Source organism: Molossus molossus, unplaced genomic scaffold (genome assembly GCF_014108415.1).
Source record: "Molossus molossus isolate mMolMol1 unplaced genomic scaffold, mMolMol1.p scaffold_m16_p_10, whole genome shotgun sequence".
Lineage (NCBI taxonomy): Eukaryota > Metazoa > Chordata > Mammalia > Chiroptera > Molossidae > Molossus > Molossus molossus.
Window position 1 is genome coordinate 48760956 of NW_023425345.1, and position 15597 is coordinate 48776552.

Here is a 15597-nt window from a genome sequence, read left to right on the forward strand (position 1 = left end):
ATACTCTGCCATTATCTGTGAATGACCCATGCTTTACAAAGTCACGCTATCAGTAGATCACCTGTAAGAGGACAGAGAATTATTTTTTTTAATGATTATCAGGATTAAAACAACTTACTAGCTGAGTCACCTGGGAAAATTATTTATCACTATTGAACCTCTTCTTCCTGTCTGTAACTGGGGGTAATATTTCCTATCTTTCAGGGCTGCTGTGATGAGAAATGATAATACATTATTATCACAATGTGTTTGACACTTAGTAGGTACTTAATAAATTCAAGCCAGTATAAATGCCACATAGGTTACACTTACAATTTGCAAAGGGTCTGCTTTTCTGTACTCTGTTGATTCTGTTCCTCACTGTGAATGCTGCCCTTCCTGTGGTCCCCGTGAGCAGTTCTCTCAAGTATTCAGTAAGTTATTATATGAGTTCTTAGTTCTACTTTTTATATATTACCATCCAATAATGCTCACAAGGGCAAACTCGTCATCACCTTCCCACATTAACTTTCACATTATAAAAAATAAAATAAAAATGAGTTTGGGGGGCTGGCCCTTGGGCTGAAATGAGAGAACCATGAAAAGAATCCTAGTACTCTCTTTAAAAAATATATTATTCTCATATATTTAAAACAAAAAACAAAGGAGTTTGGTTCTAGGTAGCTGAACTCTATACCCAAACATCCTTGGAAAATGCCATCACTTTGATCTAATCAAATTTGAAAGCTCCAAAGCTATTTGAGCTGCTTTCAAACAAAAAAATAGCTCAGAGAATGAACGAATCAGGATTTAGTCATCTCAAAGTAATTATTCCATATTTCATAATTTAGAAAAATATAAATCATAATTTATAGCCAACAATTTACTCTTGAGTTCACTTAGTGGCAGAAAATCAAACTCTTTCATTTTCCCAACATATTAGAATTGTTTGAAAGAGAGCATCGAAATAACAGAATTCTTCCTAGTTACTTAAATGTCAGTAGCTGGAAGAAAATGTTTGCCTATACCATCTTTGGGTGTGAAGGATCTTATCTAACAGGTGAGGTCTGTGTTGAAAATGCATAGGCAGTAAGTACTTTTTTAACACTATGCAATAGAGAATTTTCAAGGCTACTGAGCAGTGGCTCTACATTCTGTTCTCTAGGGCACATGTCCTGGCACCTACTTCTTAATACCCTGCTGACCAGAGTCTGCCACTGGGAACTGGCTTGGCACGTACTGAGCTGTCACCAAGTGTCCACCGTTCCCCCAAACCACCATTGCCAAAGTCAGTCTACCCTCCTCATCTACTTCCCTGGGGTACTTGTCACTGCTACCTACTTCCAGCTTTTAAATACCCTCTTTTCTGCCCGACCAGTGTGGCCCAGTAACCGAGCGTCGACCCATGCACCAAGAGGTCACCGGTTTAAATCCATGCCCAGATTGTGGGCCAAATCCCCAATGGGGGGCATGCAGGAGGCAGCCAATTGATGTTCTCTCTCATTGATGTTTCTGTTTCTCCCTTTCCCTTCTTCTCTAAAATTAATACAAAAAAAAATTTTTTTTTAATCCTCTTTTCTTAGCCCATAACAACACATCTCTGAACCTCATTTGCCATTTTCTGACCACTCTTTTATCTTATTCTTTGGCTCCTTCTCCATGCCCACTGTTAAAAATGACCATTCTTTGACTCTCTTATCTTTGCCAGAAAGAAGCTTTACCCTGAGCTCTCCTGTCACTGTGTGGCATCAGACAACTGACAACCCTCTCTGGGCCTCATTTGTCCCTGAGAAAGGGAAGGAGGTGGACAATGATCCAAAGTGTCCCTTTGAGCTCTGAAGGGTTATGCTGGTCTATCCTAATCTCTATCAGTACGTGTAGTTTCAGAGAGCCAGTGCAAGTCTGTGATGGAGCTAAGGCCAACAGGAAATCATCACTTCCAGTGTGGGAAGGAACCTTAAACATCACCTCATCTGAAACTCTCATTTCATAACTGAGAAAACCTAGGCCCAGAGTGAGTACTCTATTACCTCATAGCAGGTGATAGACAGAAGTTACTCTCCTGGACTCTCACGTGTTGCAAAATCAGAGCTCACATGTCTTTCAAACCTGGTTGAAGTGCATAACTGTATCAAAATAAAATGTGATATAGAAAGTATAAAACTGAGTCCCTTTTCCCCTTTAAAGAAATAAACACTATACTGTAACTCCAAGAATTCTGGAGAGATATTTGCTATAGCAGGTGCTTTACACAAAGTAGAACAATCTGATCACATAAAACATCTTAGATTTATGTTTTTAAATAGCCAAATAAAACGGACGAGTCACACAATACATATACTTACATTAATTCAAATGTCCAAAGCACAGTACAGTAGGATCTATGTAATAGTTCATATAATTTAAGATTTACATACACACAAGCATATAAACAAATATTAGTCTACTAGAACAAAAGTTTAAGAACTTACTCAGACATTTTAGTATTGACACCTACATATCTGTGGCAACATATAATGATGACTTTAAACTTCCAATAAGATCTTTTTTACCAGGATAGGAAATTTACAGAATGGAAAGAAGACAGGCAAACAAATGTACCTGTATTGTACTACTTATCTAACATCATATGCGATGTAGCAGTACCCAGTATATTTTATCAGTGAAGTCTGTTTACTCTGGTCTAAAATGATGAATTTAGCTGAATTATTCCCAAATCTAACTTTATTTTGTGCTGTATAAATAATGGCTGTTTGGCTCTTTCAAATGAAATAGGACACTAACACTTTTCTTCAAGATAATTAAACTTTGGTCCTCTTTTTAAAGAACACTAATACATAGTTTATTTTTTCTTTCAAAATTCCTGAATTAAAGGACAATGTCAGTCAAATCACCTCCAGGCCAGCTTTGAAACAATCAGTGGTGCTAAGACTAAGCTTTTGTTATCTAGAACCGAAACTTTGGAAAACAGCCCCATCTTTCTCTGGCACACGGAGGAACCAAAGTGCTTTACCATATCAACCACTTAAAAATACCATTTGGTTACCCTGGCCGGTTTGGCTCGGCAGTTAGAGCGCCGGCATGCGGTCCAGAGAGACCCAGGTTCAGTTCCCGCTAAGGGCACGTACCTTGGTTGCAGCTTGTCCCCGGCCCTGCTTAGTCGTGCGGGTGGCAGCCACTTGATGTGTCCCTTTCAAGTCGATGTTTCTCTCTTTCTTCCTCTCTCCCCCCCACTCTATCTGAACAAAAAACGGAAAAATGTCCTCGGGTGAGGATAAAATAAAATAACCATTTGGTTATATTTCAAAGACCAAAATTATTTCAGTCCTGCTGTTTATTTTGCAGACCACACACAAAGTTAAAGATGGAGAGATCAAATTACCACATCATATAAATACAGGCACAAAATTAACTGGACGCCACAAAGGGTGTATCTGAAAACACTGAATTAACTGAATCTGAGTCGGATTTCACCCTGGTGGACTTTAAGATGCCCTCGGCTATGACCGGTTCACTGGGAAAGAGCCTGACTTTCCCATTCTGCCCTGCTGCAGTGTCTTTCAGGGGTTCCAAAAACACCACTCTTTTACCAGCACCTGCCTTCCGTTCATCAGCTGGGACATCACTAGCCAGGTCAGGACTGAGAACAGATGAATGGGCATTGCTTTGGTTTAGCATACTTTTTTGTCTCTTGGCTTTACACCTGCAGGGACATGGCGTCAGATAGAGGTACAAAAGTACCAAAATGATACTGGCTACACAAGCTGCAAGGGTGGTAAAAGCTGTGTTAAATGCCTCATGGGCATGGGATCTGTTTACCGTGAAATTGCTCACGTTTATTGTGACATCCACAGTTTCATTTAACAGGCGTTGCCTGTTCATTGCAATGCAAGAATACACTCCCGCGTCCTCAAAACGAGGACTTTCTATAACCAGGCTTCCATTGCGAAACACGTGGAAGTTTTTCACCTCTCTGTCTGGCTCTAGGAGTATGTTATCTGGTGCCACCCACATGAAATCAGTATTTGAACTACCAGTCTTGCTGTCACAGTGAACAATCAGCCTTTCCCCGACGTGAGCCTCATGAATAAAGCCAAGTGCATGGAAGGAGCCATTGATGACACTGTCAGAGCAATTCATAAAGCTATCCTGGAGCAGCAGTACCTGATGGGAGTGCCTAGAGTCAGACCGCAGGCGACAGGTATAATCATTCTTAAAATCCATCACTGAGCTAAAGTGCCTACGATACCAAAAGATCAGCAATGAGTAAAGGGAACAGTCGCAGACAAATGGATTTCCATGAAGGTGGATGCCTCTCAGCTGCTTTCCTGGCACTAAATTTATATGGTGTGTTGGCAGGAAGGGGATCCGGTTATAAGAAACATCTAGAAACATCAGTTCGGTCAGCTTGAACCTTCCGATGTACAAATCCATGGGAAACTGTGTGAGAAAGTTTCCACTTAAGTAGAGTTTCTGCAGTTGGAAGAGCCCTCCAAATGCTGACGGATCGAGATGGGAAATGTGATTGTTGTACAGCAGGAGCACTTCCAGGACCTTCAATTCTTGGAACACTGCACTTTTCACGGTCTTCAGCTTATTGGAGGATAAGTCAAGACACTTCAAATTTGGAGTTGTGGAAAAACTGCCCATGGAAATGCTGGTGATGTTGTTATGACGAATAATTAGGGTGTTCAGCTTGCCAAACGATACGGGAATCCACTCAGAATCCAGAAGGCCAATTCTATTGTAACTCAGATCCAGTCTCTTAATCAGCCTGAAAAGGTTCCCAGGCACCTTGGTCAGGTTTTTGTTGGTGCAGCTCACGATGTCAGTGGCACAGATGCAAGCGGTGGGGCACACCCCGGAGGCGCCAGGGCTCACCGCCACCGTGACCACTAACAAACACAGCAGTTCCCTGCGGCCCGGTCTGACAACTCCAGGCGGGGCGGGCAGTGTGTGTGAACGCAAAGACATTATGGTCGCCCTCAGTCTCTTCCAGGCGTCTTTGCCACAAGCTCGGCCTCCCACCAGTGAATCTGGTAAACAACATTGGAAGATGCGTTAAAAAAAAAAAAATCAAGTTACCAACAATTAAACCGTAACAGTTACACCTTGCTTTCTTTCTAGTAACTTTGGAAATGGAGGTTTCATTTCACACTGGGGAGACTACGTTGCCTTTTTACCGTTAAATGCAATTTTTTCCTGGGTTACTCTTGCTTTTGGACATTTACAGCCGCAATCAATACAACCGTCTCAATGTCAGAAATTCAATAGTGTTTTAAGGTACATCCTGCTTTGTGTTTTTAACTCCCTCCAACAGACTCAAAAATACACAAACGCATGCTATAAACAATTAAACGGAAATGCTTAGCGAGCCACCCACCCAGAATACAACTCACAGAGCTGAGAAGCCTCCAGACTCGGGATGGATGGGCTGCCTACAGTGGTGTCTTCCGAAGGTCTGTGCGTCTGTCTGTCCGTCCGTCACTCTCGCATCTTCCGAGTTCCTTTCCCTCTTGCTCCCGGCGGGCGGCAGCCTCTGGCTGGCTCTCAACTTTGGGAGTTTTAAGGAGCAGCGGCGGCAGCAGCAACCCCGGGCGCAGGAAACCTCTCCGCCGGCTCCGGTGAGTTCTCCCAGGCTCTCGTCATCGCTCGGCTGAAGGTACCGTCTTTGTGCTCCGACCGCCTTGTGTCCGCGCGCCTGGAGCCCAGCTCCCGAGCCCGGTCCGAGGGGCGGGGGCGCGGGCAGCCGGAGGGACCCGGCCCCCCTCTCCGCTCTCGGGAGGCTCCCCGACCTGGGGTTCCCGCGCGCAGCCGCCCGGGTTTTATCCCCGCGCGCTCGGGGTCGGATGCGGGGCTGGAAGACGGGTCCCGCCCCTGCGCACCCTCCCTCCTGCGGGAACCAGCTCGGAGGCCGAGGGTCGAGCAGGCTGGGCTCGTGGCGGGGGGCACGCGGCGCGGGAAGGGACCTCAGCGCAGCCAATCGGAGCAGCGGCCGCCGCCCACTCCGCGGTCCCGCCGCTGCCCGCCTTCCTCCCCGCCCCCCCCCCTTCCCCGACGCGGGAGAGCTGGCGAGCGGGCGCGGGGGGAGGGGGGGGGGCGCAAGGTCTACAAGGAGGCCGGGGCTGGCGTTTTTCTGTCGAATTCGCGCTCACCCACTCCCACCAATTGCGTCCGTTTGTCCAATCCAGAATCAGGTGGTGGTGGGGTGGTGGGAGATTAGGGGGACACGCTCAGTCCGAGAGGGAAAGGTTGCACCCTTGAAGACCCCACTTGGTCGCGGCACGTCGAGTTCTGTGCGCTCCCCGACCTCTTGCGTCTTTCTTTGGGCGAGGGCCAAGCGGGCTTCCACGCCGCTAAGAACAGTTGGTTTTAAAGGTTTGCAAAATAAACACTGAAGCAGCCTTCCGCCTTCACCCACGTTTGGGGAGGGATGGGGCAGGGAATCGGGCTTGTTCCCTCTAGTGCGACAGGGATCTCTACTCGAGGAACCGGGAAGGCTCAGCGGGGACACTACGAACCTCCCCGGAAAAGTTCTATCCCTTTTCTAACTCGGGAAATGGCATCAGGGATGGTGCCCAATTCTCGAAGGAGGAGCGCCGGAAAAAAGGCTTGGAGCCGACCTTCCGGCTGAAATGCAAAGATAAGGGTATTAAGCTGTAAAATATATCCGCTCCCTCCGGACAGGGGCTGATCCCAGGCTTGGCGGCTCAGAGATTCTTCATCCCTTCCTGAGACGCTGGGGGACAGGGGCGCCCAACTCAAGCGTGCTTTGGTCCAGGGGCAAGGAAAGCTGCAAGTCCGGGTAGACAAAAACAAACAAACAAAAAAACGGGGTGGGGTGGGCCAATATGAGATGAAGGGCATAGGGCTGATGAGCTTTCAAATTAAATATCCATTTTTGTTTATTCCGAGATCCGTTTTAAGGATGGACTTTGACTAAACCAAATGGCCCATTTATCTATTTTATCCGGATTAAAAGAAATAAATTACTGCCCAAACAAGAGATACTCACCAAAGCAAAAGAGACAGAAAGACTGAAAAGAGGGCCAACTTAGAAAACAATTGGGTATAAGGTAATATTACTTAAAGAATAAAAATGACAAGGACAACCAACTTTCCTCCCCACACAGTTGAGCAACCTGAATTGAATGAGAGTTGGCCCCTACTTTGTCCATGAATGGATTCACGTGGTAGTACAGATCTCCAATGCCATATTTTAAAGAGAATTGTGTGCATTGTTAATTGAGCCTGTTTGTTTAATAAATCTGGCCTAGCTCTGGTAAATCACGATTTTTCAGGTGAGAACAGCTTCATTCAGGCGAGTTTCAGTTTCTTGAAAAGTTGAATTTTACCCTAAAAAGATTACAGCCTGAAATGCTTCATGAAAGCCTTCCTCACTGGGAGCTCCCAGGGGAGAGGCAGAGGTTTGAGATTTTTCTAAAGTCAGGAAACATCCTGGGATTCTCAAAGAGCTTGGTCTTTAAACCTTCATTTTTACAGTTAGAATGGTTAACACAGAAAAATAGGATTAAGGTTACTCAGAGGAATATGACTAGTAAATAACCAGGTTTTCACAGTGTTTTACTAAATAACTATCATCCTATTCAAAGGAAACCATAAATGTGGAAGAAAGATCTGTATTTAATACAAAAATAGTGTAAAAAGAATAAATGGCTTTCAAAATGGAAACAGAAGGTTATGTTGTTATAGCTACAGGCACACCACAGAAACATATGCAAAGATACACAGCAGAAATAAACTAAATGCACTCAAAATCCACAGGCAGGTTTATTTCTCTATTTGAATACCTGATTTGGGGGATTCTGCACATTTGTCAAGGGGAAAGGAGTTGTGAAAAGGGTGAGTTCACTTAGTTTGGAAAAGAGAAAGCTAAGAGTGAACCTTAATAGTGGTATAAGGTGTGGCCTTATTTTGTGGAGAATAACTTTTTATCTTTCTAGCATCTCCTCACCTTCTTCTACCTGGGCCACTCTTTCAACTAGAAAGTAAATTCCACAAGGACAGAAATTTTGTCTTAGTCACTGCTCTTTTCTTACCTTCTAGAACCCGGCTTGACACTTGGTTGGCATTCAAAGTGTTTGATGAATGAACTCATAAATGGGGAACCTATTCTAGGCTTACCCTACTGGGTCTGCTGGTCGCCATCCTGCTCTCTGTACTTCAAAAGCGAGTGTGAAAGATGAAGGGGAAGAGGAAAAGAGGAGCCTGCAAACATTTGGGTCCTGGATCCAGTAGTGCCTGAAGGCCAAAGCACATCATTCTTCCTTTTTTATTTTAGTGTATGTTTTTATTGATTTTTTAAAGAGAGAGGGAGGGGAGATAGAAACATCAATGTGAGAAAGAAACATCAGTTGGCTGCCTCCTACTGGGGATGGAGCCCACAGCCCGGGCATGTGCCCTGACTGGGAATCAAACCGGGACCTCTCAGTCCATGGGACGACACTCAGTCCACTGAGCCACATTGAAAATGGAATGAGACTAACTTAGTTTGGGGCTTCACTTGAATATTTAGATTAAACAGAAGAAAGACATTTCTGACAGGGTGGTTCCAGCCTGGAATGGATTGCCAAGACAGTTGAGTTGCCTTCTCAGGAGTTTAAAATAGGACAAATAGGTATTCCTTTGGTCTTTCCCACATAGCACAATCTGTTGGTATTTTTGATTATTCAATAATGACTCCAACAGACAGTAGAAAGTAGATTGACATTTGACATGATTGTGAATCTAGTGTGCTGAAATGGATATGGTCACAAGAGTGTCTGGCTGAGTTTGGAAGTAACTGCTACCTTGGAGTAGGGATCTGAGTAGAGGAAATCTCTGGAGTTCTTCTGGCCCTGTGATTGCAAAATTTCTCAGGTTGCAATGAAGAAGTTGAGAAGTTAGGCTGATGTACCCTGCCCAGTGCGTGAGGTGTCGGGATCAGGACAGAGGACCAAGCACGTGGACTGGAAATTGGAAGAGAGTGCTCAGAAAACAGCATCACACATGCTGCAGGAGCAGGAAGTCATCCTAGAGGACACAGGCGAAGATGGCATCTCTGAAAGCTTCCAGCTTCTACAGATTGACGTGGAATGTGAGCATCAGGAGAGAGAGACCCCGCCCACGGGCAGTGCAATGTGGTGCTTGAAAAATTTCCAAAGAAAACAGTCACTGAGAAAAGATAGTTTCAGCAAAGAAGAGCAGAAGAAAACAAGAAAGAGAAAGAAAAGCCAGTCATGTAGAAAATTCAGGCATCTGCCTCCAGCAGAGCAAACTTTTTCTAAGATCCTTAACCAAGGAGAAACTTTTGGAAGTCAAACACTCGGGACCAAGACTCTGCATCGATTTAAGAACTAAGTAGACTGGCTGGACAGATCCAAAGGTTGTATGGTTTGAATAAAAAAAGCGGACAGGCCATTTTGGATCTGCCTCACTGGATTCACAACAGACAGTCAGTCCCCTGTATGAAGAGTGTCTGAGGATGAAGGATGGAGGATGGATTTTCTAGTTACCTGGTAGACATAACAGAAGAAGACTACTTTAGTTGACCCCCCTGGAAACCCTTGTGTACCTGACTCCGGACTCAGAACATACTCTTGAAGATGTTGATCTAAACAAAGTTTATATCCTCCGTGGACTTTGTGGATGAAAGCATTCAGAAAAAGGTGACATTTCAAAAGGCCCGAGAACACTCTGTCAAGACAGCACTTGCCAATCCAGGAATATATATGATCAGATACCAGAATGGGAAAAACTATCTTTCAGAGATATTGGCCATCAATCAAGTATTTGATATCCTATTCACTTACTTTGAGACTCAAAACTGGTCTGAATCATTGAAGAAAGGAGTTTCTTCCAGAAAAGGCTACGTTCTTCATAACTGAGTGGAATGATGGACAGTCTGAGATTGTACCTGCAGGAGGCAAAGTTGCTGGACGGGCCTTGACCAAGGAGTAGAGCAAATGGTGGTGATGACACCCACTTGCCTATGCGTGACATCTTGGGTCTTCATTAGAATATAGGTTACTAATAACAGGAATCACATTTTATGCTTTTCTGTGTCTCCCATAGTGCCTGGCACACAGGAAGTCCCCAGAATATCCTAAATAAAAAGTTTACATAACAAGGAATTTTCCCTTAAACTACATGGCTTTGGGTGTGTTAATTCGTTTTTGTACATCTATTTGTGAAATACCTACTCTTTAGAGATAGCTTAAATAATTAAATATTGTGCTATCAAGAAAAAAAGTTAAGTTAGAGATGTGAGCCAAGAAATTGTTACAGCACTAGCTTGATGATTCTGAGTCCTGTTTACTAATAATGAATACTTTAATAACACTTTATATCCTATGAGGAGCTTTTATATGTCCTATCATTTGATTACAGCATGCATCCTGTAATCAGGTGTAGCTGGGACACCAGCAGATCTCCAATGTGGCCTCTTCTTTAACCTGGGGGCACATCGGTGTTCAGAGACCGTGCTCACTGGGTCTCTAGCTCTGCAGAAGCCTGACGGTTGTGCACTGGAGCTCTCTGTTGAGGGGTCCTCACCCTGGGGGTGGCCCTCTTGGTAGGGTTTTTACAATGAGACAGGAGCCTTGGCCCAGAGGAACCACACACCTTTGCCCACTCTGCTCCTACAACATCCTCTTCTTTTGGTTTGCTCCAGCTGATTTATTAAGTTTCCCAAGACGCATGGTAGAACCATCTCTCAGCCAGCACTATGTTTCTCACTGTTTGGAGACCTGAGCTCCAGCCCGTGTGCTCTCTGAACTCCAGGAGTCATATAGCAACTTGTGACTTTGTTCTCTGGAAGCTCCATAGACTAGATGGAAGGGACTGGGTCGGGGCGGGGGTGGGGGAGGATTCAGAGGCAAGACCCACATGCTCTCCCCAAGGACTTCATTAGGTTCTTTTTTTTTAAAAAAAAAAATCAGTTCAGATAAAATTCACCATTTGATCATTTTAAAGTATACTATTCAGTGACTTTAATATACTCACATTATTGTGCAACTATCACCACTATCTAATTCCAGAATAATGTCATCACCTCCTAAAGAAGCCCTGTGTCATTAAGCAGTCATTCCCATTCCCTTTCTTCTCAGCCCCTGGCAACCACTAACCTACTTTCTGTCACTATGGATGTGCCTATTCTGGACATTTCATGTAAATGGAACCATACAATATATGGCCTTTGTGTCTGGCTTCTTTACTTAGCATAATGTTTTCAAGGTTTGGATGGTGTTCTTTGGCAAACGGTTATAGAACCAGTTGGGATCATCCCTTTGAATGTCCAGCATTGTTGGTATAGTTGCACTTGAGTTTAAAATGTGGGGCAGCTGCCCCTATCATGGTCACTCTTGGCCCAAAGTCCCATTCACCTAGAATCTTCACTGAGAAGAGTATTAAACCCCTGTGTGATTCCAGAAACCTAGTGGAGGAGACCTAAGTTCTAGTCTTGGGGAATAAATTGCTATCATCTCTCCATATACCTCAAGAAACAATTAAGGATATAACAATAAATGCTTTCAACTTCAAAAAAAAATCCATCTGATTTTCTGATAACAACGTGTCTGCTGTTGCCCAGGCCCAGGAATAGAAAGTGTTAGAACACAGGTTTGGTCCCTCAGCAGCGGCAGTTGTTGCTGCATGAAGGGGGGGGGGGGTACCTGCTCCCCCTGCCTCTCCCCAGTGAGCGGTGTCAGTCCCTCTGCTGCTTCAGGACAAACACTCAGGGCAAGTTCTCTACAGGAGAGATATCGCTTTACTCTAGTAAATGTTTGATTATGATGGAATAGCACACGTTCATTGCAGCACTGTTTCTAACAGAAAAATATATGATCCACTCTTAATGTGCATGCATAAATGTGGGTGAATAAATTAGTATATATCCATCTGTGTCATATTATGTTGTCATTAAAAACAATGTGTCAGAGGAATATCTGGTGACATAGGTAAAAGTTACCAAAAGGTACTATTTCGATTTTTGGTAAAAAAAAAAAAATATATATATATATATATATATATATGTATGTATGTATATATATGTATATATATGCATATATGTATACACACACATATATATAAAATATATATATTCATAGAAGATCATCTGAAAGAGTATGTCATAACAATGGTTTTAAATTGTTTCTTCTCTTTCCTAATCTGTATTTCTATTTTCTACAATAGTTTTGTGATAAGAAAAAGCACAATGAGAGCTTATAACTGTTTAAAGTTACCTATGGCTGTCACGTGCATCGATGTTTCTGCTTTATTGTGATTCCTACTTAATATGCAGCAACTGTACTTTCAGAGAACAAAATCCTCTTCTGACTTCTCAGTCAGGAAGTGACTGATTTCCCCTGATTTGAGCTACAGTGATTGCTGTTCCCTCTTAGCAATACAGTCATTTATTTGGCAAATATTTACTGAGCATCTACTATGTGCTAGGCACTATTCTTTAGTCTGAGAATTATAGCAACATAATTCTACGCTAGCCACACTAGTCTTACTAGAATGAGACATGTATAGTCACATATTTTTTTGTTTGCGAGTTGTCCACATCACCAGGCTTCGGACCCAACCTCCTTCGTTGGGATCACCTCCCAGCAGCTGTGAATTCTCCCCCACAACACATTCTTAGACTAGCCTTTGTGAAATTAGCATGGTCCCCTGCCCTGCACCACCATTTGTTCTTCAATGAGAAACAAAAGTAAAAATAACAACTGAAAGCTCTTTTTCCTAATCCTAAAAATCCTATGTGCTCACTGTAGAAAATTGGAAGATACAGAAAAAAAATGTAAAGAACCTGAGAATGCCATTCATCTTACTGGTAAATTACATTTCTGCTCAAAGAATAAATCCATTGCAGTGAGGGACCTGAGAAGTTTGCAAAAGGATGATTTTCTCTTTGTCATAATTATGTAATGAGAGAAACAAGCTGACCTTTATTTTTTAATACTCTGAAATTCTCAGCCTTCTGAATGAAATAAGCAGAGGAAATTTTCCTTTATAAAATTTGGTGTGTCAAAGCTATGCATTTAGCATTATAGTTATTTCTTGCAATTTTGATAATAAATGGTAGGTGCTCTAATTTTTAGTTTGCTCATTATTAGCCTGAAGGGATCACCTAATTGAATCCCTAACTGCTATTATATCTCTCAAAACTGAGGCTAATTTTATCTCTCTGATAAATACAGATAATATTTAACAAGCCCTTCTTAGAGAACCATATGCAGCATTTGACTCCTATTTTATGTCCTTTGAAAAAGATGCTTTTCAGCCCTGGACAGAGTGGGTCAGTTGGTTGGAGCATCGTCCTGTGCACCAAAGGTCTAGGGTTCAGTTCCCAGTCAGAGCACAGACCTAGGTTTCCGGTTCAATCCCTGGTCAGGGCGTGTATGGGAGACAACCAATCAGTGTATCTCTCACATCATGTTTCTCCCTTTTTCTCTCTCCCTTCCTCCCTCTCACTCAAAAATCAATTAAAAAAAAAAAAATGCTTTCCTGTAGCAGTAATTAGTTTATCATACCTTTCTAAAGGTGATACCTGATTATTCAAAGAAATATCTCATTTGAAACCATCATACATTTCTAGCCAACATTAACATGAAATAAAATAAAATAAAATTGAGAAAGGAAATAATAAACTCTATTATATGCCAGCACTATCGCAAATACTTATTCAATTATTTTCAGCAAATACAAGGCCCTTTGTGGTAGATGTTCCACGAGTAATTGACTCTGGAACTCTGACCTTTCTTTCAGTTTGTGATAGTGAAAAGAAACATCACATTCAAATAGGGAAAGGCAGAAGGACCTCTGGAAAGATCCGAGAAACTGGACTTGGAGATTAGACCCAACATTTATTACATTTTCACTATTACCAGTCTTCTCGTTTAATTCTTACAAGAGCTCAAAGAGATGGCCATTAACTTCCCTGTTTTCTAATGAGGGCAGTGGGCTTAGTTGGTGTCTGTAACTTGCCCAAGATCAGAGGTAGAACCAGATCACTCACTCAAGTCTGTTTCACTGATCTCAGACTGAACGATTAGCTCTAATGCTTTCCATTAGGGAGTAGAAGGGTCAGCCATAATTTAAATTCCATTCAACAAATATTGTTAGTCCTGGCCACATGCCCAGAGCCATGATAGGGTTGCTCTTCTCCAGGAATTTGTAGTCTTATATGAAATAATTATAGGATATAAGTATATAATTCAATTTCAAATTGGATATAACCAAGAACCAAAATATTTGCAGCAGAAAATAAGTACTTTGGGTATTCAAAAATTCCAATACAAGCAGAGTTTTAGATCTTACTCATTTCTGGTCGACCAAGTATCCAACTCAACAAAGTGAATTGTATGCAAATGAAAATATAACCTGGGAGAAACCATTTGAATGGTCAGGGATGAAAATAAACCTCAGAATTAAATAATGATAATATAAACCCTATGGCTCATTTTGTCTATGGCATTCACAAGGAAGAACTGTAAGAAAAGAAAGTAGTATTTCTTTCCTGGCATATACAAAGGGTCTAAAACATTCTCTGATTATATGCCAAATGACAATGTATTCAAAAAGAAATAGAACATTGAATAAAGAATCAAATCTTCTCGTTCTGGTGCCAGAACTTTCATTTGTTAACTGCATGTATGATTTGGGGTAAGTGACCTGGTCTTTCAGATTATCAGCTTCCCCACTGGTAAAATGGAAATGTAGTACCGATATATGCACTGTTCGATTTCACAAAGTTAACTGGGATGACACATGTGAAAAGTGCTTTGGGAACTATAAAGCCGTAGAAGAGTATTACAGTGAGTCCCCATCAAGTGTTATTCATCCTTGTTGCCCTGTGCCTTGGATATGTTCTAACACAGCACAGATGTTTAACAAATGTTTGTTGAACTTAATGGAACTGAAGCTCGGTTTATGTACAAAATAAACAGAGCTGGAGAAGTGTCTCCACAATGATGTTTGTACTAATTACATGGCTCTCCAGAGCCTGGTTGTACCAGAGTACAGCAGCTCCTCCGTCCTCATTTGGAGGACTCCTATTGGCTCGGCCCTGCCTCACTCTCCATGGGCTCTCAGCAGCTGCAGACTGGAGTGAGACACCGGTCTCCGTGCCTTGGCTTCTCAAAGCCTTTTTCTGAAACTGGCATGTTGTGGGGAAACATCCTGGGTGGAGATCTTTAGTTAGGAATGATGACTGGCAATCTCAATATACATTGGAGAGTACCCGAAGGGGTTTTGAAGTACAGGGAAAGGCTAAATAAATAAATAAAACTAATAACTGCTCTCTTCAGAGAACAGCTTTGACATGCTGAGACTTGCCTCTTGCATTGTGATAAAAATGCATGATAGCAAACCAAGGAGGGTTTCCTTGGAAGCTGCTATGCAGAAGAGGTCAGGTGCAAATCTAAACAAGTTGCTAGAGGATGAGTCTGCTCTTTGACATTTCCTACTTTACAGAAACAGCAGCATGATGGAAAGAAAATATGCTGTTGTGGCAGTTGTCCACATTTATCTCAAAGTAGAAATTTTCATCGACTCAATTATATTTATTAAAACTATTGCACATCTAAACTCCTCTTTTCTAAATGCCCTTTGCTG

At 42.5% G+C, this 15597-nt stretch overlaps 1 protein-coding gene and 1 pseudogene across 1 annotated transcript; one reads left to right on the forward strand and one right to left on the reverse strand.

The window, feature by feature from the left end:
- Positions 1-3222: 3222 nt before the first annotated feature.
- Positions 3223-5909, reverse strand: AMIGO2 (adhesion molecule with Ig like domain 2). Its single transcript, XM_036252007.1, has 2 exons — positions 5379-5909; positions 3223-5015 (listed from the first exon to the last, which is right to left on the reverse strand). Exon 2 carries the CDS (start codon positions 4951-4953, stop codon positions 3388-3390), a length of 1566 nt encoding a protein of 521 aa, XP_036107900.1. The 5' UTR covers positions 4954-5015; positions 5379-5909; the 3' UTR covers positions 3223-3387.
- LOC118623702 lies at positions 5343-9875 on the forward strand (annotated as a pseudogene).
- Positions 9876-15597: the final 5722 nt, after the last annotated feature.